Source organism: Paramisgurnus dabryanus, chromosome 8 (genome assembly GCF_030506205.2).
Source record: "Paramisgurnus dabryanus chromosome 8, PD_genome_1.1, whole genome shotgun sequence".
NCBI lineage: Eukaryota > Metazoa > Chordata > Actinopteri > Cypriniformes > Cobitidae > Paramisgurnus > Paramisgurnus dabryanus.
Window position 1 is genome coordinate 10,174,952 of NC_133344.1, and position 27,775 is coordinate 10,202,726.

Consider the following 27,775-nt stretch of genomic DNA (forward strand, 5'->3'; position numbering starts at 1 on the left):
CTTGGTTAACCACGCCCACTGTCAAAAGGTAAGGTTGGCCTCCTATTTCCAAGTTCAAGTCCACAGTAGCATACTCCCTTTCATCACCATGTATGCAACGTACCCTTAGCTTGCTTTGGTTGTCCATGTTGAGATGTCTCACACACTCCTCTCTTACTAATGTTTGGCTAGCACCAGTATCTACCAAAGCCTTGAACTGTTTGCCCCCTATTACCACATCAACCACTGTATCAGAATTTTGATAAGCTTCCTTACCTGCCTGAGAAGGTCTAGGAACATAACAAAGGTGTGTATCACTGACTCTTTGTACTGTACACTCTGATTTCTTATGTCCTGCTTGGCCACATGCATGACAAATTAACACTTGTTTATCTTTGCGTTGACTATCCGCCTGATAACTTTTGGGGTTATTGAAAGACTTATGTTGTAGGGTTTGGGAGCTAGGGCCTTTGCTGAAGTTATAATGTAAACCACCTCCGACCACTTTCCCAGACTTACCTGCCATATTGTAGGTACTGCCTTGACTGTATCCCAGTTGATAAGTGGTTCGCCTAGCCGCGATGAAAGTTTCAGCCAGCTCGGCTGCTTGTCTTGAGGAGGTAGGGTTGTGTTCACAAATCCAGGTTCTGATTTCAGGGTTAATCACTCTAAGAAACTGTTCCAAGACAATCATCTCTCCTATTTCCTCCTTGGTCTTGTCCTTTGGTGTAATCCATTTGTCATAAAGGTCTTTCAGTCTTGCCTGCAGCTCTTTGGGGGACTCGCCTTGTTGAAGTGTGTTTGCTCTAAAGCGACGTCTGTAGGTCTCTGCATTGATTTCAAACTTGTCCAGAATTGCTTTTTTGACCTTGTCATACATAAAAGTATCTGTGAGCTCCATCGCCACGTAGGCTGCTCTTGCTTTGCCTGATAACAGTGGCACCAAGTGCAGTGTCCAGTCCTGAACCGGCCATCTACAGGTTTGAGCAATTCGTTCAAAGGTAGTTAAGTAGTGCTCTATATCATCATCTTTTTGCAACGATAACATCTTTGGGCCTTGCCAGCCCATCCAATGTGGTGGCTCTGCTGCTTGAGATCCCACTGCTGCCACCATTTGTCGTAGTGTGCCCCGAGTGAGGCCAAGGGGAGGTGGTAGGAAGGCTTGGATCACACAAAATTCATTTCCAAGAGTTGTTTATTACAACGATAAGACGCAGCATGGCGTGAGTGACAAATTCAAAAAAAGTGCAAAAAAAAGTAATTATCTACAGCAAAACATTTCATACAAAGGCATTCAAATCAGTGCCAACTTTGTCAGTACCTCGACAAAGAAAAATGCTTTATGCAGCAAAAAAGCTTAAGTTTAACACACGACCCTCTGTCCTCCGGTGTACTGCCCAGACTGACTTAAATAACCTAGGCCCATCTCACTAACTAATGAGCCCTACCAAATACAGGGATCACTGTTGCAACATTTTACATACATAAACATAAAATGCACAGAAGACAGCAAATTAAAGTACAATCTTTAACTACCCAACATTAAAATGTACTGCTATAAACAGCATCAAACAAGCACTGACCATAAACCCAGACAAAAGGCAATATTCATTTCCCCCTACACAACAAAATGGTTTGACCCGAATGAATAAATATGCAAGACAGTTGTCCCGCCCTCCCTAAGGCGGAGTCACAAAACCAGGAAGTAGTGAGTATGCCACATGCTATACAATAGCCATTGTTAATATACTCTGTTTGTAATAAATTGTGTTTAAACTCAAAATAGCTTCAGTGTGTTTCATTATACATTATTGGAAACTATTGCAGGTACTCAGCTTAGCATTACTCAATAATATGTGCACCTATTAATGAACAACACATAGCATATGTGCACTGCATGTGCTCAGATAGAATTTAAGACAAGCACATAAAACACAACCCACAGAACCCAATGTTAATGATTAATGATTATTTAAAAAGACAGGTATCAATACACATAATGTGAGATTCTACACCATGGGTAGAATGATAGTGATGACAACATACAACCCGTCATCACAGTTTGTAACAATATGAGAGTGAGTATATGACAACAAATTTTCAGTTTTGGGTGAACTATCCCTTTAACGGCAGAATGACACTTTTAAGTGTTTATTGGGTAAAGTCTAAGTTACACTGATCTGACAAATGCCAACAAACACAGTTACCAAATGTATTCAATATGAGAGATTTAACTAATTCTGATCATGCAAGGGGGAACAACAAGTATGCTGCAATAAGTAGCTGTCTTATTCTCAATGCATTTTGACATTGATGACATACAGATTGAGATTTATTCAGTTCTTATTTATTATTCAAAATGTATTAAGTACTTATTGTAACTAAAGTATTCCTGTAAATTCTCATAATCTGAACGGCCATATAGTACTTGATCTTACTTCAGTATCTTCAGTTTACAGTCAGGATTCTTCAGTACATCAGAGATCAGCTTCACTCCTGAATCTCCTATTAGGTTCTCATCCAGAATAATTTCAGTCAGGTCTGATGGGTTTGATATCAGAGCTGAAGTCAGAGCATCACAACCTTCATCTGTGATATTACAAGAACTCGACCTGTATAAAAAATAAGAAAAAAATAATATACTTGTCTAAAATTTTAAAGTTTTTTATATTTATATGAAGTACCTGCATCCTGAGGAAAAATCTTCATCTGTGGATGTTTGTGTTTGGTCCATGATGGAGCGGCTGAGGTGAATCTGATCAGTGTGATCTCCAAAACTGACACGGAGTGAAAATGACAACAACTGCGTCAACTCAACTACACCATGTTACTCACATTAACACAATATTAACACAAATGTGACCATCCCTATGGCTTTTTCTCTTCAAAGATCAAAACTCTTGATACTGGAGTTGCGAAAAAAACGTTGGCGAATAGAGCAATAAAAACCAACAACGTTCTCTTTTATATCTGGAGCGAAGTTCGATCTCCCTTCCTTGAAGCTTCGAAGCCTTTATGAATCTTTTGTTTCGCAGTGATGAGCGATTACGAACATTGCTTCATAAAGCCTCGAAACTTTTACGAATCTTTTGTTTCGAATCAGTGGTTCAGACAGAGCGTTTTCAAACTGGCTATGTCACGTGACTTTAGCAAACGAGGCTTCATAACGTCATTACCATAGACTGTAAAAAGTCATAACTGTTTCGAAAATCCTATTGTATACCAGGGGGAATTGTTCACTAAAGTGATGATTAGGTAAAATCTGGTCAGTTTTATTACTCCAGTTCATAAAACATTAATTTCCTTACGAACATTTACCATGTTTTTTTTTTCCGTGGTAAAAATGTAGTCATGTTTTTGGTGTATTGATTACTATTAGCAAAAGCATGTTTTACTAACATAACCATGGTTTAAATATGTTTGTTTAAAAATCTTTTGTGGTAACCATGATTTTACTAAAGTAACCGTGTTTTGTTAAACTGTAGTAAACCACAGTTCAGATTAATAACACTACCATTTGCCTACTTTTTGTTTATAGACAGATTTAATGAAAAAATATGTGCATAATTAAAATGAGTATTAATAATCTGTTTGCCCTAAATAAAACACAGAATACACATTTACGGCTTAATTCAATTAAATATTTTTTTTCTTTAAAAACATATTTTTAGAAAACCTTTGCAATTATTTTGTAAGTGTAAAATGTTTAGACTGAGATCTTGTTTTTCACCAGCAGGTAGCGCCATATTTATGTGTTTCGAGCGCTCTGGTCAGTTTTATGCACGTTCATAAAACATTTATTCCCCTTACGAAAATTAATACACCAACTAATACACCAATTATTTACATTGCTAATTTTTTTATTAATAAACAAAAATTCTCTAACTCACAGCTTGCTTTTCCACCTTCCATTTCCTAATTAAAGTTGATGCATTTCTCAAATGCCTTTGGTTTAAAACAAGAAAAGTGACAGATTAAAAAAATACGATTTTTATAATTTTTATTGTATTTAATTAACTTTTCTCTTCCCTTATTTTATTTGTGAAACATTACATAGATACATGTGCAGGTCTGTATCCAGTGCAGCCAGGAAAGTCGACCTTTTTGCAGTTTTTCATTTCTTTTTGTATTTAATTATGAGCAGGACCGTACGCAGGATTTTATAGTACAGAGGTCCATATGTATTTTTCTAGGGCATGCACCCCAGAAAAAACATTCTTATTTTTCTGCATATATGAATTTTAATACATCAAAAACCAAAGAATCACTATAGATTTCAAATCATGTCAGTATGCAGAAGGAATACATTTTAATAATTATTTTACCATCCTGGTCACACTGGGCTGTGTCAGTGAAGTAAACATAGGCTAACACAGGATCATTTTAGTGAATTAACTAAAGATAAATTAGACTATATTACACCTCATTAGATAAATATTCTTCTTGCCCTGCATGCATTACTGCATTCATTATTACTTACTGTAAGATACAAACATAATGCAAGGCAGAATTTTAAAGAAGCAAAAGGCTTCTTGTTAACTGCAGTAACTTTAGTAAAAGTTGTTCAGAAAATTAAAATTCCATGATAAACCTTAATCTTACTTCAAATTGAAGAGCTAAACACTAAAGGAACAAGTTAACAGTCAGGACGAGTGAATTTCTCTTCTTTTGTTATTTAATAATTAACTTTAACAGGTACCGTTTATTAGGCTTTAAGACCGAATGCAATAAAATGTTTAAGCCAAAAGATAAACATGGACTCATTTAAACTCCGTGCATGCGGGCTACCGGTGGATGAAGCGTTGTATAGCGCACGTGATGCGTCGCGTATAACACAGTCTAATCATTATACAGTAAAAAGATCTCAGGTGAATGGGAACAACAAACACAGGGAAACTCTGTCTAAATAGCACCATACCATCATTTAATATTCCCTATATTAATTTACTAATAAAATCCACTTGAATTAGTGACTTAAAAAGGGTTATGTGCCTACATTTATGTATTTGCATTTTCCCTATACTTCTAATAAATACTTGGACATTAAAAACTCTTCCACTCTGTTTAGTTAAACAGATTTGTATTTAACTCTGTTTCTCTCAGATTGAGTCGGAAGTTTTTATTATGGTTGTTTCAGCTAAATGAAGAGGTTTGGCCATTAAAAGGTATTAGCATCAAATCCCACAACCTGTTTAAAGTACTTTTTTTCTTTATTATATACAAAGATGTTAAATAACGATGATCAGACTGTAATTCTTATACATTTATATTTATATTAGCTAGCAAAGTAGAGAACTGAATAATGAAGCAAGGTCACAGTGTGATTTTCTTCTTAATCATCTTTTTATTAAGTCTGTGAATCTTCAAGTCGCTGTCCATAGTGTTGTTGTCTCTGTTCCTCCTTTTCTCCATTAACAGAAGATCAGACTGACATCTAAAAGCTGTTAAAACACACAGACTGTTTTCAGATCTGTTCACAAGATCCATCTCAGAACAAAATAAAGCACAAAGAACCAAACATGGATTTCTGTGATATATGACACACATCAGGCTAGAACAGTGATTCCCAACCGGGGGTACGCGTACCCCAGGGGGTACGTGAAGAGTTTCCAGGGGGTACGCGAAAAGATTTACATTTTGCTTTGATCTCCTTTACTTTTAATAAAAATGTCTTTCGTTTGTCCAGTCATTTACCTAAGATTGATTTTTGTGAGGAAAGCATTGTAAAAAGGACAACTTTCTTATCATTAATATAATTAGCCATCAAGAGTAAATGCGCTGCATGATCCAAAACGCAATAGCGATGTCCAACTCAAGAACGATCTGACTATTTTCAATGAACCTGAATAGTTTCTAAAGACACAAAGTTTATAAACTATAAATAATGTTCAAATAATGCTATTATATTCATTCCCGCTGCCATTACATTTTCAAATTATGCAAAAAAACTTTTGCATTGTTTTTGGCTAACATATATTGTCCCGTATGATGTCTTTTGTATTTATAAAGAATGTCTTAACACATTTTGTTTCTCTTTATATTTGAACAGAAAAATTTAACTTATTTGCACACTTTAATTATTAGTAACTTAAATTGAGATTTTAGTAAATTTAGGGCATTTACTAAATAAAAAGGACGTGAGAGCTCAATTCCAAATAAGCGCTGGAGTGGAAAATTTGCGTGTGATTTACTACAAAGGCGCAAATAAAATACACAAGCACAATAATGACATAAGCACATTTCTATAATGACCATTGCAATCTATTAGAGCAGCGCAAATTAGTACAGGGTCGCAAATAAGAGACCTCGGCAGGACATCGCAATGAAAATGCGGAGTGCGGAGTATGAAATTCCAGCTAAGTGAAAGTAAGACGAAAGATGAACGGTAAAAGAAGTTTTGAAATACCTGATTTGACGACTTCTCGTGACTTCTCCTCCTCTTTTCTCCAGCAAATTAAACATAGCTTGGCAAACTATATATATATATATATTTTTTAAGTATGTTCCTCTGGCAAAATGTAATACTCTCCTGGCATTAATGTTGCTTCAAAAGGAAAACTTCCACAAATGCAAATGCAATAAGGTCGCAAAAATAACACCTTTTCAGAGCTAAATATCTACTGCGTGTCTTTAGTAAGTTCAGTCGTTATTTAACGGCAAAATGATGGTTTGCGCAAGCTGTTAGTAAATCTGGCCCTTAAAGGGGTCATATGATGAAATTTTTTAATTTGTAAAATAAGTCTTTGGCGTTCCCAGAGTCCATATGTGAAGTTTTATCTCAAAACACCCTACAGATAATTAATTATAGCATGTCAAAATTGCCATTTTGTAGGGCTGAGTAAAATGTGCCGTTTTTGGGTGTGTCTTTTAAAATGCAAATGAGCTGATAAAATGCAAACACTGATGATAGTGGTTTGTTGAAATAAACATGCTTCATCAGTCAGTGCTTTTTACTTTAATGTTTAAAATTAATTAGTTAATTAATATTACTAATTATTTGTCTTTAAAACACAACTTAGGTTTAGTTTCGATGAAGGGGTACTTGAGCCTTACTGATAGGGCTGTGGGGGTACTTAGGGCAAAAAAGGTTGGGAACCACTGGGCTAGAAGACCAAAAATAAAATAAACAGCTTGATATTCAATCCTTACTTTGAATTCTTCTGGTCACTGTGTCACGTGTATTTATTTGCATTCTGGTGCAACATTTTTTTGTAACTTTATGCAGTGGTTTTCCAGACAGAGATTAGTTTAAACCAGGACTAGGCCTTAGTTTAATTAAGAATATAACTAGTTTTAACAAACATGCCTTACTAAAAACATTACTCGTGTGCATTTTGAAGCAAAACAAAGGGCACTGATGTATTTACAGATATGTCAGTGCAAGTTGTTTTCAGTTTGGACAGCTTTTACATTTATTTTAGTCTAGGACAAGTCTAATCCCTGTCCGGGAAACCGCCCCTACATGTGTCCAACACTGTCAGATTATGATGTTAACACAAATCTATTGACTGTCATATAACAGAAACATTTCTTCATGTTATTAACACAGCACAGCAGAACTACATCATCTTTAAAACATTTCTAAAATGTTCAGTTAGTTTTTCCTAAATTACTGACAAATCAAAGACTTTACACTTACCGCTAACAATATCTCACATTGTTGTCACACAACTTGTATTAATAAAATTCACCTTACTACCTCAACTATGTGCTTTTGCACTGGGCCCACTTCATACATTCTGCACTAATGTACAGTGAATGTCCATTTCTTTGTTGATATTTGTATATTTTTGTAAAATATATTTTTGAGTATTTCCTTTATTAATTTTATTGTCACTGTCATTTTTAAGCATCAATACACCAAGACAAAGTCCTGTACATGTAAACCTACAGTACTTGCCAATAAAGATGATTCTGTTTCTAAAAGACAGATGGTCTTGAAAATTTTTTAAATAAAATAAAGTGGAAAATGGTAAGTTAATGTTAAATTAATCAGCAAATGCTAATATTGTGTTAATAAAAAAATAAAGACAATACATTAAAACTTCAAGAAAAGTGTAAAATGGTTAAAAATGTCTGTCATTTTAATATATATCATAGAGCCAAATAAAACACAGTTTAAGGTAGAAAAACGTAAAGAGACTTAACTACTGTAGATGAAAAGGAAAGAAAAATTACTCACTGTAGTGTTTTTAGTTTATATTGTGGATCATCCTTCAGCTCAGAGAGCAGCTTTACTTCTGAATCTCCCAGATTATTCCTTGTCAGATTCAGTTCTTTCAGGTGTGATGGGTTTGATCTCAGAGCTGAAGTCAGATCAACACAACCTTCATCTGTGATATTACACTGCCTCAACCTGTAGAGAACAATGACACACACTACACTGTCTCATAGAAAACCAGGAACTGTAGTTTATGTTATTGTTTAATTTATGTTTATTGTGTAACAAAACTTTATTGTATTTACTTGGTGTCAAACTCTCCTATAAAGACATAGTGATGTTCAGTACATCCTATAACATAACATATTTATCAAATATAACTGAAATATCCATAAACATGAATACTTAGTGTGATGTGAATGATCAATGCAGATAATTTGATTCTGAACCTCCTGTTATAATGAAATCAAATCAGTTTTAAATTACGTAATTAAAGATGTTAACATAAATGTTGATTGTAATCCCAAATAGCCTGATTTAGTCTCACATTAAACTACTTGACAATGTCTCTATGAGATCATGTGTGTCTATCATATAGATGATCATACCATAATATCTCCAGTTTACAGTCAGGATTCTTCAGTACATCACAGATCAGCTTCACTCCTGAGTCTCCAAAATTATTACAACAGAGATGCAAAACTTTCAAATGTAAAGGGTTTGTTTTCAGAGCTGAAGTCAAAGCAACACAACCTTCATTTGTGATATTACACTTAGTCAACCTGCAGAGAATAAAGACATGGATTCATTTTGTTAGTTCAAGCATCATTTATGGTTTCATTTATAATTTGTGTGTGCACCTGTCATATAAAACATGACAATCTCAATAAAGGAAAATGAACCCAATGTACCTGAAGGGGTTAATTTTTGCGATAACAGTCTGTACGTACATTATACCGCTTATTATGTGCCAAATTGCCACGAATAAAGAATAAATATTTTGATTTATTAAATCTATTAGTACAGGTCAATATGACTCACAATACCTGGATAAGTGTTATCTAGAAATAACTGACTGACCTCAATTGACCAATCAGAATGAAGTATTGATTATAAAAACATCAAGTGATCATAATTAATGTTTGTCAAACAGCACATGATCACCTGAGAAACATCTAAATGCTGATATGTGATATTCTGCTCTACTGACAGTAAGAAACTCATTCATATATATTTTTAATCTAGACTTGACTATGGCAAGTGTTTTGAGTAAAAATAATCTTGTTAGTTTCAAATTCATAGTCCAGCTCCTACATTACTGTGAAATATACTTTCTAAAACACCAGTAAGATCACTCAGATATTCTGGCATATCTGGTGATGGATCAGTGTGTTTTTAGGTATTTGTTCATTCAGTAAAATGTTAAAAGTAGAAAAAAATTACCACAGTTTCTGCAGTTTACATTGAGGATTCTCCAGTACATCAGAGATCAGCTTCACTCCTAAATCTCCAAGAAAATTCAGTGACAGATTCAGATGTCTCAGATGTGATGGGTTTGATCTCAGAGCTGAAGACAGAGCAACACAACCTTCATCTGTGATATGACAATCCCATAATCTGTAGAGAACAATGACACACACTTCAATCTCTCAGTTCATAGCATACACATCTGATTATTATTAAAGGTCTAACGTATGATTCTGTCTTCATTGTACCTCTTCTCTCTAAATCTCTGACACAGTGTATCTACTTGCTCATCATAATCTCTCCCTGACTTTATATAAACCCTGTTGTATGGTTATTTTTATGTTGTACTAAGAACCAGTAAATGATGTGTGAATATCAGAGAGATGATCTTACTCCAGTATCTCCAGTTTACAGTCAGAATTCTTCAGTGCATCAGAGATTAGCTTCGCATCTGTATCCCTAAGATTATTCCAGTTCAGTTTCAGATCTCTCAGATGTGATGGGTTTGATGTCAGAGCTGAAGACAGAGCTGCACAACCTTCCGTTGTGACATTACATTCAGACAAGCTGTAGAGACATTTTTTTAAAACAAAAAAACAATGCTGGTGTGCATCTTGAGACAAAACAATAGCATTGATATACAGTATGTTAAGACAGTGGTTCCCAACCTTTTTAGCCCTAAGTACCCCCACAGCCCTATCAGTAGGGCTTAAGTACCCCTTCATCGAAACTAAACCAAAGTTGTGTTTTTAAAGACAGATAATTAGTAATATTAATTAATTAATTCATGTTAAACATTAAAGCAAAAAGCACTGACTGATGAAGCATTTTAATTTGTCTTGAGGTTTTAAACCAGGGATAGAGCTTAGGTTAGAGGTCAGTCTGACATTATTATGAATTGTCATGCAGTCATTCGGAAAGATTAGCAAATGCAGACATTTAATATATATTAATCTGCAAATAAGCAAACCTTTTATCACCAAAACTTATCACACTATCAAAATATTAAAGGGGTTATAGCCTGAAAATCTGACCTTTTTCATGTTTAAGTGTACCCAATTGGGTCCCCACTTCTCTTATCAACCCAGAAAATGTAAAAAGAACAACCCGTTAATTTTAATTTGGTAAACCATTCTCTGCAAGCATGTGAAAAAATAGGTCATTCAGATTTCGCCTGTTTTGTGACGTAGGTATGTCCAATCAAAAAAACACCGTCATTGCAATTAGTGTTTGCATTTCATCAGCTCATTTGCATTGTAAAAGACACACCCAAAAACTGCACATTTTTGCTCAGGCCTACAAAATGGCAATTTTAACATGCTATAATTAATTATCTGTGGGATGTTTTGAGATAAAACTTCACATACGGACTCTGGTAACGCCAAATAGTTATTTTACATCTTAAAATTTTTTTATCATATGACCCCTTTAAGGGCCAGCCTTACTAATAGCATGCGCAAACCATCATTTTGGCGTTAAATAACGACTGAACTTACTAAAGACACGCAGTGGATATTTATCTCTGAAAAATATTTTTTTCCCAACTTTATTGCATGTGTAGACATTTTCCATTCAGACGCAACAAAGTGAGGAGAGTAGGCTATTTAAATTTAGTTTGCATACTTTTTTTTTAAATACTGTTTGCCAAGCCATGCTATGTTTAATTTGTTGGAGAAAAGGAGGAGGAGAAGTCAAATCAGGTGCTTTAAAACTTCCTTTAAACCTTCATCTTTCGTCCTCCGGTTCTTCTTGTGTACTTTTACTTTGTTAGCTGAAATTTACACTTTGCAGTCCGCATTTTCATTGCGATGTCCTGTCGAGGAGCATCAGCTCTGCTTATTTGCAACCCTGTACTCTTTGCGCTGCTCTTAGTAGATTGCAATGGTCATTATGGAAATGTGCTTATGTCGTTATTGTGCCTGTGTAATTTTATTTGCGCCACTCCAATTGCCAATTGTTTGGAATTGTGCTCTCACGTTCTTTTTAGTAAATCTGGCCCTAAATATACTAAAATCTCAATTGAAGTTACTGATAATTAAAGTTCAGAAGTGTGCATAATAAAAGTTTTTGTCTTTAGAAACGATTCAGGTTCATTGATAATAATCAGATTGAAAGTTCTTGAATTGGACACCGCTATTGCGTTTTGGAGCATGCAGCGCATTTACACACGACGGCTAAAAACATTAATGATAAGATTAAAATTACATTTAAAGTAGTCATTTTTACAATGCTTTCTTCACGAAAATCAATATTTTAGGTCAATTACTGGACAAACGGGAGACATTTTTATTAAAAGTAAATGAGATCAAAGCAAAATCTAAATCTTTTTGTGTACCCCCTGGAAACTCTTCACGTACCCTCTAGGGTACGCATACCCCCGGTTGGGGATCACTGTGTTAAGATACCATACGTCAATGCAAGAAGTTTTTATATTAAGGCAAAACAAACATGCATTTCAGTCTGGGACTAGGATATGCACTGTCCAGGAAACTGCCCCTTAGAATTGAATGAGATTTTAAAAATTAAGTTCCAGGTTTTTTTAGGGTAGATCCCTGAAACCTTTTGATCTGATGGTATGAGTTATAATCAGTGTTGCCAGATCTCGCGAGACAAATAAGCAACCAGGCCTGTGAAAACAAGCACAAAACAAGTGACTTTTCTACAAAGCTGGGATCAAGCCCAAATAAAGCAACTACACTTTAGAAGCAAGCCCAAAAAAACTTGACCTGCGACTTTACAGAAAAACAAGCCCAAAGTCGCTTATAATAAGCAGACTTGGCAACACTGGTTATAATGTGCCATCGAACCATTAATAGGAGATATGCAGAGAGAGGATTCTTCAATTATTATAATGCTAAAATTGTATCATTTAAACTATAATTACTTTTAAATTAATGACTTTTAAATTAATCTTACTCGAGTATCTCCAGTTTACAGTCAGGATTCTTCAGTACATCACAGATCAGCTTCACTCCTAAATCTCTTACATCATTATATGACAGATCCAGCTCTCTCAGATGTGATGGGTTTGATCTCAGACCTGAAGACAGGGCAACACAACCTTCAGCTGTGATTTTACAACCCAACAACCTGTAGAGAACAATCACACACACTTCAGTCTCTCAAGTTATTATTAAAATCATGCCATGATTTTTTTATTTTTGAGTTTGAATGTCCTCCTTGAATAAGCATAGGCTTACTCAGTGAACTCAGGTAAAAAAAAGGAGAAAAGGAGAATATGCACATTTGTTTTGTATTGAAGACAGTGGTGTTTATTTTCCTTGAACATTTATGATTGAAACAGACATTTTATTGCAATACCTAAATACCTAATTTTAAGTTTTGGAGTCATTAAAGTTTCCCTAGGTGTGCAAGTATGAATTTGTACCTTGTGATGGACTGGTCAACTAGCAACCTCCAAGAAAGCCAAAACCTTTATAAGTGGGCTCAGAAAATGGATGCATGTTACAATAAATGACACTCATCATCTTGTCAGTGTTAAAACAAGATGCTCATAATTAATAAAATACTAAGTAACTATTAATTTTCTGTGAGTCCTTTGGAAATAATAGAGACAGCAGTCAAATCAGTTTTACTGTTAACCTTTTGAAAAGCACCCCCACTCTGGCCCAAACTATGAAAAGACCTACTTTCACTAAAAGGGTTGTTTTTACTAAACCACTTAGAGCAGGGGTGGGCATCGAGGGCCACAGTCCTGCAGAGTTTAGCTTCAACCTTAATTTAACACACCTGAATGTCATTTCCAAACAGTCCTGAAGACTTCAATTAGATTTTTCAGCTGTGTTTGATTAGGGTTGGAGCTAAACTCTTGCCCTGTCCCAAATGGCACACTCCGGACTTGTGGTCCTCCTCAGAGTCCACACTTTGATGACATCACGTAGTCCAGACTTTAGGGACCCTTGATGCGAGTCCACGTGGGTGCACCGGAGTCGTATTTTGGGACAGACTCGAGCATCACACGGGAAACAGGAAGAGAAGTTGCCCGTCAGTGTGAACTCCTCCCTTCCGTCGTCTGATTGGTCTGATTGCCCTTTCGCAAGGACTTCTGGGTTGGCAAAGTGCGCGAAGCCTGCTGCAGTGCGGGCTTCGCTGAAGACCGCATCAAGGGGGCAAAGGAGGCGCTGACGAGCACACTTCAAAGCGTAAAAATGACAGATGGGACACCCTACGGACTCGTAGACTAAGCGAGAACGCGCAATTTAAGGCCACAAGACCGAAAGTCCACATGAAGTGCGCCATTTGGGACAGGGCCTCTGCAGGGCTGTGGCCCTCAGGACCAGAAGTTGCCCACCCTGATTTAGAGTATAAGCATAACTATGGTATCATTAGAAAGAAGACACTTTGAGCTTCCAGGTTTTCAAATAATTTTAAGTTAAAAATTAAAAAAGTTAGAGAGGCTGAAGTACATTGCAATAAAACATTTTTTGCATAACATCTTTTTTAATACTAAATATCTTAATGATAAATATGTGTGTGAAACCTAGAAATGCAATGATGCCAAAGCCACAAGTCTGAAGAAGTTATGTTTCACGTTTGAGGTCAATAGGCCCAAAAATTATTATTTATCCTTATGTTAGCATATGAAATGCAATTCCCCACCAGAAAATAAGACGACACACAAAGATTGTTGGATTCGTTATGTAATTGGCTATACATTCTGTCAATAAATATTTTACATGAAGTCATTGGAGGAACGAGCGAGTCAGATGACGTCACGATATTTGACAGCGCTGTTTGGATATTATGTATTATAGTCTCGCTTACATTTTAAAACAAAGTTTGAACACGGGTTTGAACTAGAGATGCGTGGTTGGCGGTTACAGCCGCGGACTCCGCGGATAAACCACGGATCGGGCGGATGGCGTGACGAAAAATAATATTTTAATTAAATTCGGGCGGGTGGCGGATCGACTGCTTGTTATTAGCTGTGTCCTTCAAAGCATGCGACCTTAAAGGTGAGCACTATGTCTATCAAGGTGGCAGGCTCAGAAGTTCGCGAAGAGAACTGAAATGAGACGGTCTAGCCTTCTGAGGACCCATAATTTGGGTCACCTGTTGCACGCGCCCCCAGTAGCGCCCATCGCGCCTGTCAGCAGTAAACAGCGGAGACATTTCTGACTTAATAAAATAAATATGTAATCAGAAAAATATGACACATTGATATAGATGAAACTATTCAACAACAGTATATCAAATAATCAACCTTAGAAATATACGCAACATAAACCGAATAATATTAACACAAAACATAACTTATAATACTAAAACAGTGACAAGAAAAAGTTTTCTAAATACACTTTTATTTAATAGTGTTTAAAACAAAGGAAATAAAAGGTCAGAAAAGGGTTGCCTGGAATAAGTTTTACAAAGTGGTAAATCAGGATGACACCAGTGCAGACTATGTAATTTGTGCGTTTAATTTAGGCTATTTATTTATTTATTTTTGTCCCATGTCATGTGCGCCGATCGGAGACTGGTCTTTATGATTTAAAAAGAAAGCATTCAAGTGAACAGTACTAAACGATTTTGAAGCAAAAATTAATTTTCAGCAAATGCAAACTTCAATCAAACATAGTAAAAGGTGAAGTATAGCTTTAGCCTACAAAAATGCTTATTGCATTAATTTTTAAATGTGTGCAGGGGCGATTCTAGGATTTTCATTTTAGGGGGGCTCAGCCCCCAGTAAGGGTATGATTAAAAAAATATTATTTAACTATTAGGTTGTATACTACTAACCTTATTGCAATCCATTATTCCATTGTATTCCCTGTGTTTCATATATGGGACTAGAAAATTTTCATTTGGGAATGGAGATTTTTTACAAAGAGGACTTCCTGATTCATTATTCACTGTGCAAATACACGTACACATTTCCAGTACAAACACATAATTTTACTGTTTGCATTTCTATGCTCACATAGAAACCTTAGCTGATTTTTTGCCAAATGAACTTTTAACCAGAAAATAAGATAAATGTGTGTGTTAACATAAATGTAAACATAAACCGGATTTGCTAATCTTATAGGTTAATATTATTAGTTGATAGCCACTGTGTTAATCTGGGAATTATACAGATCTAAAATATAGAAAAGGGGACTGACCAACAAGTGATCTACCTTAATACTGAGTTCAAGATGCAGTATGATGTGGTTTTCACTTTTCAGGACAGGGTTTAGATTAAGCCAGGACAAGGCCTTAGTTATATTAGGATGTTTATGTAGTTTTTACGAGCATACGTTACAAAAATAGTATGTGTGCATCTTTAGACAAAACAATGTGACTGATGTATTTTAAGATATGTTAGTGCAAGCTACTTTTAGTTAAGAACTAAAACTCAAACAGGCATTTTAGTCTTGAACTAGACTTAAGCCCTGTTTGGGAAACAGCCCCTATGTCTATACTGTAGGTCAGGGGTCTCCAACCTTTTTATAAGCAAGGGCTACCACAATGGATAAAACTATCTGGAGGGGTACTTTCTGATATAGTTTAATCAAAACTTTTTCTTTTACTTGTTGTTTTATTTTATTTTACTTGTTGATATGTTTTAGTATTGTTTAAAATGTTAAGATAGGTAAACCAAGCCAAGCTAATATTAAAAATACCACGTTGAACCCTCAAAAACTTACTAGGAATACACATTATACTACCATACCAAAGACAAATACACAGGTGCCTTACACTTTTTAAAAGGAAGGAGTTCAAATGTTGAAATATTAATATTTTAAATGAAATGAAACAAACATATTCTAAGCTATACTTTACTTATAGAATTAGATTTTAAAAAGTTATTTTACTGCAAATATAAACCCATTAAAAGCTCGATTTGCACGTTTGATCCAGTTTTTCCACACAAAAAAAACTAGTTTTATAAAAGGATACACTTCACAATCCACAATCACCTGGTGTTTCGCTGCATGAAATTATCTGCCTGATGCGTTCAGAACAACAACTGTACATAAAGCAATGCATCACGCCAGCACCTGACTTTAAACCTGTAACGTTAATAAGCAATATAGATGCGTGCTTTTACTGGTAACTTGACTGACCTGCTCACTTCTTGGTGAATATTTCTGTGATTTTGCCGAAACTTGATGCAGCAAGCCGCCTTTTCTAAAGAGTTTTTATAGGGGACTGAAGCGATCACAAATTAATGAATCAAATAATTTTTTAGGGGGGCTGGACAGAATTTTAGGGGGGCTGAAGCCCCCCTAAAAAGAGCCTAGTGACGCCCCTGTGTGCGAGGTCTGTGCACGTCCTCCGCTAGCAACACAGAAATTGCTGAAATTGCTAAAAGCCAAGCGGCTAAACGAGCATTAAATATTAATGACGTTGAGTTTATTGTTTTTATTAATTTATATTCACAAAACTTATCAACAAAACATCGATTAAAATTAAGAGACAAATTATCTGAAACGAAATTCATTTTAAAGTAGAAAACAAAACTTAAATTAAACTCGAAAATAATGTCTGACCCATTACAATTCTCCCTTCATATTGGCCTTTACAACGCCCTGTATGGCGTTTAAAATTACAGTCTATCTTTCGTAATAAGCTAACTAAATTTAAACAAAACAAACACATTACAACAATATTCAAACCCAACAATACTCAAACATAAACATAAAATAGACATTATCTATGATGATACATGTTAAAACAATCCGATATAGCGTGTATAATATAGCTGGTTGGTAGATGTTTACTATTTTTGTCAAAACCTCCGTTGCAAACCTCCATTTGCCTGAATAAAATTATTTTTACTTTAAAAGGATGCGCTGTCATGTTAACATCAGCTGTTCGTTTACATAAGACTCCATCTACATTTACACTCAGAGCAACGTCTGAGTTCTCAAACTAAAACAGGGTCTGCAGCGTTGACGAACGAATCCATTTATAAGGGTCGAAAACGGTGATGTAGTGTAGATGAAAGGCGTAAACGTAGCAAAAGTAACGCGTTTTAAAGGATAAACGCATTAATTTAAACATAGCCTAAGTTCACTGCTTATATTTCTAGGGCTTTCTAGTCTCGCGGCTGTCATCAGCAGCGCCTTGCATCGGCCAGTCAGCGGATCGCGGGCGGGTGCGGTTTTGAAAACTGGTCAGAAACGTTGGTGCGGATGGATGGCGGACGGATGATGAGTTTTGTGATGCGGTTGCGGATGAAATAATAGCCCATCCGCGCATCTCTAGTTTGAACGCGAGTGTAATCTCATACACAGTGTTACGACGTAAATAGTTCTCAGATTGTATATTATATTCTATTACAAGACATTCATGCGAAATCTGATGTAAACAACAGACTATATATCTATATTTCACGGATTATACGCATTTTTGGATAAAAATGGTCACTGGATGTATTCTATTAGAAGGTTTTCATGAGTTATTCACACATCTGAAACAGACTGGATTCGACTTGCGATCATTATATCAACACAAAGGTAAGACGTCCTGTTTATATTTTGCTTGTTGTCATCTGGACTTCTGTCACAAAATACTACATTTATGATGCTAAAGCATCTGTATCTCAAAACAGAGACCATACACTAATGCTAAACCCATAGACCTTTTAAACGATGTATAGTAATGTAAATATTATTAATGTTTATAGACAGCAGGCTATATAGATATTGTTAGCAGCGTTAAAAAAAACCTGACGTCATCCCGCCCCCGAGATGCGCATAGAGAGGTTCACAAATATCTGAACATTTCAATGTGTTTTACTCTAAACCAGTACATGTCTGACTATCAGATCTTACTTTAGTTTCTCCAGTTTACAGTCAGGATTCTTCAGTACATCAGAGATCAGCTTCACTCCTGAATCTCCAAATTCATTAAAAGTCAGATCCAGTTCTCTCAGGTATGGTGGGTTTGATCTCAGAGCTGAAGACAGAGCAACACAACCTTCAGCTGTGATATCACACGTTCTCATGCTGCAAAAAACAAAGACACAGACTTCACTCTATTAGTTCACAACAAAAAAGACAATTTAAACACAGTTGTATATCAAATTTCAAAGCTTATATATATATATATATATATATATATATATATATATATATATATATATATATATATATATATATATATAGGGTTATATATATAACACATAACCCACATACTTGAAAACACACTTAACATCCTTAAAGGTTTATTGTTTAATATTTAACTGGAAATACATGTGTGACAAAGAGATGATCTTACTCCAATATCTCCAGTTTACACTGAGGATTCTTCAGAACATCAGAGATCAGCTTTACTCCTGAATCTCCAAGATTATTTTCAGTCAGATTTAGTTCTCTCAGGTGTGATGGGTTTGATGTCAGAGCTGAAGTCAGAGCAACACAACCTTTAGCTGTGATATTACAATTACACAACCTGTAGAGAACAATGACACAAACTTTACCCTCAGTGCATAATAAACACATCATATTAACATGGATTTCTTCTTTTTAGTATATACATAATTTAGCTTTCATCTATAATTCAGTGTATGTGGACTTGTGTGTGCACCTGTGGTAAAAAACTTATAATCAATGTTTGTTAAAAAAAAAACTGTATTATCTTTTCAAAAATATAAATCAGTGGTTTCCAAACTTTAACTAATTTAACAAATTTAGATTTAACTAATTCTGATCATGCAAGCAGGAGACAGCAAGAATGCAGCAAACTTTTTTTCAAACTTGAGAATAAGTAGCCGTCTTATTGCCTTTGCATTTTGACATTGATGACATACAGTACAGAATGAGATTTATTCAGTTCTTATTTATTAAGTATTATTCAAAATTTATTAAGTACTTATTGTAATGTATTCATGCAAATTCATTCATATAGTACTTGATCTTACTCCAGTATCTTCAGTTTACAGTCGGGATTCTTCAGTACATCAGAGATCAGCTTCACTCCTGAATCTCCAATTTTGTTCCCAGTCAGAATCAGTTCTTTCAGGTGTGATGGGTTTGATGTCAGAGCTGAAGTCAGAGCAACACAACCTTCATCTGTGATATTACAATAACTCAACCTGTAGAGAACAATAACACACGTTACTCTCAGTTCACAATAAACACATCATTTTAACATGGATTTCTTCTTTTTAGTTTATACATCATTTTTGCTTTCATCTATAATTCAGTGTATGTGGACGTTGAGTGTGCACCTGTTGTATTAAACTTATAAACAATGTTTATAAAAAAAATATTATCTTCTCAGAAACATATAAATCAGTGGTTCCCTAACTTGTTTCTACTTCCACTTTTGTAGAGAAAAATATTAGTTCCTCCCAGACTCTCAGATAAATGATTTGCTTTAAACTTTTACATTATTTATTTGCAATATTGTAATTTATACAGTAGTGCAACATCTTACTTCAAAAATTAAATCAAGGAACAAGTAAGCATTTAAAGAAGAGGTATTAAAGGGATATTTCACCCAAAAACTAAAATTCTGTCATTATGTACTCACTCTCGTCTCATGTTGTTACAAACCTAAATAAATGCCTTTGTTTTGAAGACCACCATTGTTCTGATGAACCAAACCGATCAGAAGCCCCATTGACTTCCATAGTGGGAAAAAGAATACCATGAAAATGAATTGTGCTTCTGGTCGGGTTGGTTTCAAACATTCCTCAAAATATCTTCCTTTGTGGTCATCAAAACAAAGGATTTTATACAAGTTTGTAACAATATGAGAGTGAGTACATGTTGACAGAATTTTCATTTTTGGGTGAACTATCCCTTTAAACGGCAGAATGACACTTTTAAATGTTTATTGGGTAAAGTCTAAGTTACACTGATCTGACAAATGCCAACAAACACAGCTACCAAATTTATTGAATATGAGAGATTTAACTAATTCTGATCATGCAAGGGGGAACAACAAGTATGCTGCAATAAGTAGCTGTCTTATTCTCAATGCATTTTGACATTAATAACATACAGAATTAGATCTATGCAGATTTATTCTGTCTTATTTATTAAGTATTATTCAAAATGTAAATTGTAACCCATTCATGCAAATTCTCATACTTGTTCTTACTTCAGTATCTTCAGTTTACAGTCAGGATTCTTCAGTACATCAGAGATCAGCTTCACTCCTGAATCTCCTATTGTGTTCTCAGTCAGAATAATTTCAGTCAGGTCTGATGGGTTTGATGTCAGAGCTGAAGTCAGAGCAACACAAGCCTCATCTGTGATATTACAAGAACTCGACCTGTATAAAAATTAAGAAAAAAATGATATACTTGACTATAATTTTAAAGTTTTTTTAGGTATTTATATGAAGTACCTGCATCCTGGAGAAAAATCTTCATCTGTGGATGTTTGTGTTTGGTCCATGATGGAGCGGCTGAGGTGAATCTGATCAATCTCTGATCTCCACAACTGACACGGAGTGAAAATGACAACAACTGCGTCAAATCAACTACACAATGTTACTCACATTAACAATATTAACACAAATTATGTTTAGGGTCAAAAGTTCATTTAAAATATTAAATAGCTATAAAACTAAATGAGGATGTGAAAAGCGTCTCGCGTCACTGACCTGAACTCTCACCACAATCTGTCTAATTTAGGGGCAAATTCCAACCAGAAGTGACCATCCCTATGGGTTATTCTTTTCGAAGATCAAAACTCTTGATGAGCAAACTCTAGAGGAGTTGCGCATTGTGTCTCATACCATGGAAGTAAAAAAAACCTTGGCGAATAGAGCAATAAAAAACAACGTTCACTTTTATATCTGGAGCGACTGTTCGGTCTTCTTGAAGCCTTTATGAATTTGTTTCGAACAGTCAGTGATGGGCGATTTCGAACACTGCTTCATGAAGCCTCGAAACTTTCACGAATCGTTTGTTTCGAATCAGTGGGGCGTTTTCAAACTGGCCAAGTCACGTGGTTTAAACAAACGAGGCAACGTCATAACAGTTTCGAAAATCCGGTTGTATACCACAAGGGGGAGTTGATCAAATCTGGTCACTTTTATTATGCAATTTCATAAAACTCATTCTCTTACATTACGAACAGTTTTTTTGTGGTAAAAATGTAGTAATGTTTTTGTGTATTGATATTAGCAAAAGCATGTTTTTATTACCAGTAATCATGGTTTAAATATGTTTTTATCTTTTATGGTAACCATGATTTTACTAAAGTAACCATGTTTTTTTTAAACTGTAGTAAACTACAGTTAATTTTTGTAAGGGTCCTTCTGATTAACACTACCATTTTTGTTTATAGACAGATTTAATGAAAAACATGTACATAATTAAAATGAGAGTTAATAATCTGTTTGCCCTAAATAAAACACAGAATACACTTTTACGTAATGGCTTAATTAAATTAAATTAATTATTTTTCTTAAAAACATATTTTTAGAAAAACCTTTGCAATTATTTTGTAAAAAGTGTAAAATGTTTGGACTGAGATTTTCACCAGCAGGTGGCGCCATATTTATGTGTTTCTGGTCAGTTTTATTATGCACGTTCATAAAACATTCATTCCCCTTACGAAAATTAAGTATGTTTTTTGTGTGTGTGTTGATTATAAAGGCACAACTAATACACCAATTGTTTACATTGCTAATTTTTTATTAACAAACAAAAATTATCTAACTGGCAGTCTACTTTTCCACCTTCCATTGATGCATTTCTCAAATGCCTTTGGTTTAAAACAAGAAAAGTGACAGATTTATATATCTAAATAATTAGATTTTTATGATAATGCCACTAATGTTCCGTATGTGTTTATAATTTTTATTGTATTTATTTAGCTTTTCTCTTCCCTTTTATTTGTGAAACTTTAGTATACATGTGTAATTTAATTCCTGTATAGGTTCTATCTGTTCACTCTGTTTTGTCTGTTTAATGTTTGATGCATTAAAGGGACACTACACTTTTTTTGAAAATATGCTCATTTTCCAGATCCCCTAGTTAGACATTTTATTTTCACCATTTGGAATCCATTCAGCCAATCTCTGGGTCTGGCGGTACCACTTTTAGCATAGCTTAGCATAATTAATTGAATCTGATTAGACCATTAGCATTGCACTCAAAAATAACCAAAGAGTTTGGATATTTTTCTTATTTAAAGAGTAACTAAACCCCAAACCAACTTTTTTTAGTTAATGATCTGTAAGAATGATGCTTTATTAGTGCTGTTCATTGATTTTAGTAAGTTTTTTGACATTTGGATATAAAGTGTTTCAATACTACAATATATGGTGTAAAAACGTCTGAGTGCTGCCCTCTTCAGGTTGAACGGTGGCTACTGCAGTTGAATTTTCCTATTGGATGTTGGGTCCAAGAAATGACTCGTGACGTAAGCAGGTTCAAGCTCACCACGCCCTTGTTACGATCTCACCACACACTTAGTTCGTCCCCTCTATCTCCGTTGGGATCTGCCCACTTTTCTTGCATTTTTCAAATATTGCAGTGGGTGGAGTCAGGCTCTGACCAGGGGTTTAGTTACGCTTTAAAACTTGACTCTTCTGTAGTTACAATGGCCCTCATTTATCAAAAGTACGTACACCAAATTTCCAGCGTACACCTGGCGTACACCCAAAACCACGGTGACTTTGAGATTTATCAATATGGACGTTGGCGTACGGCACGCTCAAATCCTACGCCAGCTCAGGAGGTGGTGTACGCACATTCTGAGTTAGTGCAGAAATGCGCAAACAATTCCTAACACCACAAAACGCACTGACAAATGAAAATATATGATATATTATGACCCACTGTAAAAAAACAAAAACATAGTAATTATAAACTTCAGTGTTTATTTTTATGCAACATGTACTTCAATGTTTAATTTGTGAGACTTTACCGAAGCATTTGATTTGTAGGCATATGTATTCCTTCAGTTGAGAGCATGGGCGCTTTACCTGACGTTTCAGGGCAAAGCATGTGAGCGGATCGGAGCGGAGCCTTGAGCGGTGCGGTAATATTCCATCAAAGCGCCTCTGTAAAAATTCCGCTCGCTCAGTACCGCTCGTTGAACCCAGAACGCCCTTTAATAATTTGCTAGTTCGAGAATCTGTAAAAACGTCTAGCAATAAGTTATGGAATTCAAGCCTTCTACATAAATGTAAAGTAAAAATCAAAGTTAAGATTGGACAGGAAGAAAACATTGAAAAGAAGTGCGGAGAGACTGTAAAAGTCAGCAAATATTCATCCTGGAATCTGAAGCTGCACATTGAAAGAAAGCACAAGGATGTGCTACGAAAACATGGTAATAATGCATCAAAAGGTAAGCTAGTTACATACTATTCGATGATAAATAAATAGCTACACATGAATAGGTAAGGTAAAATGCTTGTGTTGAATGGAGCCATAAATCCGATCATGATGATATGCGGACAAAATCATGGCCACGAATTATCTTTTATGCTACATTATGAACACTTCTTTTTCTTATTTAGTTTAAAGTATGGCCATAAATATAAAATTCGTTCCCAATATTCAACAGTTTGTTCCTTGGAATTAATTATTATAATATTTCGTCATTACTATTACAATTATTATTACTTCAAATTATGAATTAGTCTAGTAAAACATGTGGATGTCGTGGAAACAAATTGTTAATTTGAATTATATCCGGAGCTCCGTATCAAACTGGATCTTAGCTAACAAACAATGTAAATACAGAAAAACACATTACAAAAGTTACTACATCATTTTAAAATATTATTTAAAAAAAACTTAACCGAACCATTAAGCAGACATATAATTTAGATGTAGGCAACAGTAAATAATAATAATAATAAATAATTATTCTTCTAAATATCAATTAAGCGTCATTAATAATAAAAATAATAATACAAATATTACAAAATGTCATGCAATTATTAATGTGTTTTTAATCCCGCTCTTTAAACTCCCAAATAAAACAATTTTGTTTCTTTCCACTTCCCAGGGGCATGTTCAATCTCACACCGGTGCGCAACGTTTTGCTACGGTTTCCGGGTTGAACGACATGTTTCCTGGAAACGGTGTGCAACGGAATGCAACAGGTTTTAGAAGCGTTTTCTCTTGTTTGGTGGGTGTGTCAGAAATGTCAGCCCAATCAGCGGCAAGATGTATAAAACCACGCGATAGTAAAGAGACAGCTCTCTCAATGGGTTCAAGTTGGAATGTTGTCTTTCATTCTGGACGGCAAGGTCAGTGACTGTAACATCGAGGGTATTTTACAGTATTAAACACACATTTATAACGATTTCATCAGGCTTTAGAAACATTTAAAAAAGAACACAAAGAATGGCCTCTCAGCTACCGTAGTTGCAACTCTTGCGTCATCACAACAGGGTGTTCAATGCATCACCGTTTCAGTTTAATAAACGTTGTGCAACGTTTTGTCGGGGCTGAACGCAGCCCTGGTTTCTCGTCTTTGCCGTCTTCCATGTGTCAATGTCGTAAAATGAGGGCGTGGGGGAGGTGGAGACTTGAATTTATATGGGCTTGTTATTCTAATGACGATCGTTTTCAGCCGCCGCATTTATGAAGGGCAGATATTGCTTACACCTGAATTTCAGAGGTATGCACAGCTTCATAAATCAGGCGGTGAGAGGAGTGTAAGCATAATCGTACGCCAACATATACGCCCGTTTCTACGCAAGAATGATAAATAAGGGCCATTGTGTACTAAGACCGACGGAAAATTTAAAGTTGCGATTTTCTAGGCAGATATGGCTAGGAACTATACTCCCATTCTGGTGTAATAATTAGAGACTTTGCTAGAGGGTGCAATTATATAACGCAGCCGAAAATAGTCCTTGGAAACTTTCAACAACATGGGACTATTTCAGGCACTGCATAAAATTATTGCATCTCTAAATGTAGCTAAGTCTACACTTAAAGCAGCTGAGGGTTGCTGGACGGTGTATGTTTGTACCTGTACACGCACACTTGGCTTTGATAAACTTTCATCAACTCAATGTCCACTCACCATTTAAACGCTCAAGAGTATTCATTTTATTCACCAACTTGGTTTGCATGGTAACAACATAGCCTCATTGGCTGCGTTCCACTCCAGTGTTAGACACGCACTCGCAAACTTCCCTAAACACTTCCCCTCGGGGAATCCCTGTTGCCATTTTGAAGTGCGTTCCACCTCGTCAAGTGGACGAGGGAAGTTTATATGAACAGACCCTCGCTTCCTCAATTTTGACCGAGAGAGCGAGTCTACTTCATGTGTACACTTCAGGCAGCTCCATACGCAATGCAACACGATTGTGACGTCACTTCAGCCACTCGCGCTTTGTACAGTTCAAATGATGGAGGGGGAAGTAGTTCACACCTGTAAGTTAGGGCGTTCCTTTTGAACCCAGTAGTGGGCACTCGTACAACGTAAGCAATGACGTACATCCAAGTGAACAAGACTGAGGGAAGTTAGTGAGAGTGAAGGTCATAAAAAACAAACTGGAACGCAGCCCTGATACGGTCAAAACTGTGTGCACCTTTCTACAGCAACACCTGTCACCTAAAGCAAGGTTCCTACCTATATTCACTCATTAGTGGACAGCTTTACAAAGGCAAAATGGCTCTACAGTTATATTAGGACATTACAAGTTTTTACAAACATACCTTACAAAAACTATACTGGTGGGCATCTTTAGACAAAACAATGACACTTGAAATGAAATGTGGTTTTAAATTGAGGCAGCTCAAATATGCATTTTAGTATGGGACTAGGATAAGCCCTGTCTGGGAAACCATGCCTAGAAGAACTAACTCAGCAAACATTCAGAGATAATTATTTAAACACTAAAATGACAGTTATATTTGATGAAGTATTGTTAAAAAAAATTATGCTATTTTTAAAACAACATGACATTTAAAAGCAATTTTTAAGAAAAAATGTCTTTCATCACAAAATAAATCAAATTACTCATAAGTAGATTGAATTATATGACTGTTGAGATATCTCCCTGGGTATCAAAAAAACACCAATTACACTCAAAAACACATTTCTGTAAAGTTATGTTTTACAAAAATATTAAATTTAATCAAAATGTATTTCCATAGCGCTTTAAAATGTGCATTGTAATACAGCTTTACAGTGAATACAGAGTAGTACAGTGAATTACAGTATATACAAAAATAAGAAATGTGAAAAAAGGCATACAGTATAAAAAGATTGCCTCTTAAAAACTACTATACTTTATAGTATTTATAAACTTTTCTGCGACAATTTGTCAATTAACGTAAAATATAACATATGGTAAAAGAAAAAATCAGACGCACACATGCACAAACACTGTGTGTGTGTGTGTGTGTGTTGGTCTATGTGGTTTACGAGGACATGAATAGTGTATAATGACATGTTTATTATGCTATAAACGTGGTTTACGGGGACACAGAGAGTGTCCCCATAAACGGAAAAGCTAAAAAAACATACTAAATTGTAGTTTTTCATAGATTAAAGACTGGCAACATGTTTTTGTGACATTGGGGTTAGGGATTGGTTAGGGGAATAGAATATAACAGTTTGGACAGTATAAAATGCATTGTGTCTATGGAGATGTCCCCGTAAACCACATACACCAACATGTGTGTGTGTTCAGTTTATCTTCAAGTCTGTTGGTTGTGTTGACTGTCTGTTCCTCATTTTCTCTGTTCCTCATTGTCACCATTTCTTCATTACCAGAAGATCAGACTGACATCTAAAATATGTTAAAACACACAGACTGCTGTCAGATTTGTTCACACGATTCATCTCAGAAAGAAAGATAATGCAAAAAGAGCCAAACACAGATTCCTGTGACATGACACACAATTGATAAAAAAACAAAGGCCCTGTCCCAAATGGCGCACTTCATGTGGACTTTCGGTCTCGTGGCCTTAAAGGAGCATTTCACCCGTAGAAACATTAATCTTTATTGAAAGTGTGTCATATTTGTAGTCGAAATGTAACAAACATTTAGAATTTGGTGCCTATTTGACCGAGAAAAGGGGTGTTTGTAGTCTCACCCCCTCAACAAAGATATAGCACTTCCTTCTTTCAATGATGCAAAATGATGATTTTTACATCATTGAAAGAAGGAAGTGCAACACTGAAATCTGTATTTCTCCTGTCTCAGCGGCAACTGAGAAAATGATGCATGACCATTCAAAAACATGACTGAGGTTCTAACTATACAAAGCTTAATGCAAATGGG

The 27,775-nt window shown here is 35.4% G+C and overlaps 2 protein-coding genes across 2 annotated transcripts in view; both read right to left on the reverse strand.

Annotated features, from left to right (window-relative positions):
* Positions 1-3,419, reverse strand: part of LOC135771847 (ribonuclease inhibitor-like) — a 19,437-nt gene extending 16,018 nt beyond the window's left edge. Inside the window, exons 1-2 of the mRNA XM_065282225.2 lie at positions 2,664-3,419; positions 2,418-2,591 (exon numbers count right to left, since the gene is read on the reverse strand). Coding sequence (XP_065138297.1) covers positions 2,418-2,591; positions 2,664-2,713 — 224 coding nt within the window. The 5' untranslated portion in view covers positions 2,714-3,419. The remainder of the gene's footprint in view (positions 1-2,417; positions 2,592-2,663) is intronic.
* Positions 1-27,775, reverse strand: part of LOC135771878 (uncharacterized) — a 138,125-nt gene that overhangs the window by 73,023 nt on the left and 37,327 nt on the right. The window contains exons 13-17 of the mRNA XM_073815496.1: positions 19,476-19,649; positions 18,833-19,006; positions 18,388-18,561; positions 12,524-12,697; positions 10,001-10,174 (exon numbers count right to left, since the gene is read on the reverse strand). Of these exons, the coding sequence (XP_073671597.1) occupies positions 10,001-10,174; positions 12,524-12,697; positions 18,388-18,561; positions 18,833-19,006; positions 19,476-19,649 (870 nt within the window). The remainder of the gene's footprint in view (positions 1-10,000; positions 10,175-12,523; positions 12,698-18,387; positions 18,562-18,832; positions 19,007-19,475; positions 19,650-27,775) is intronic.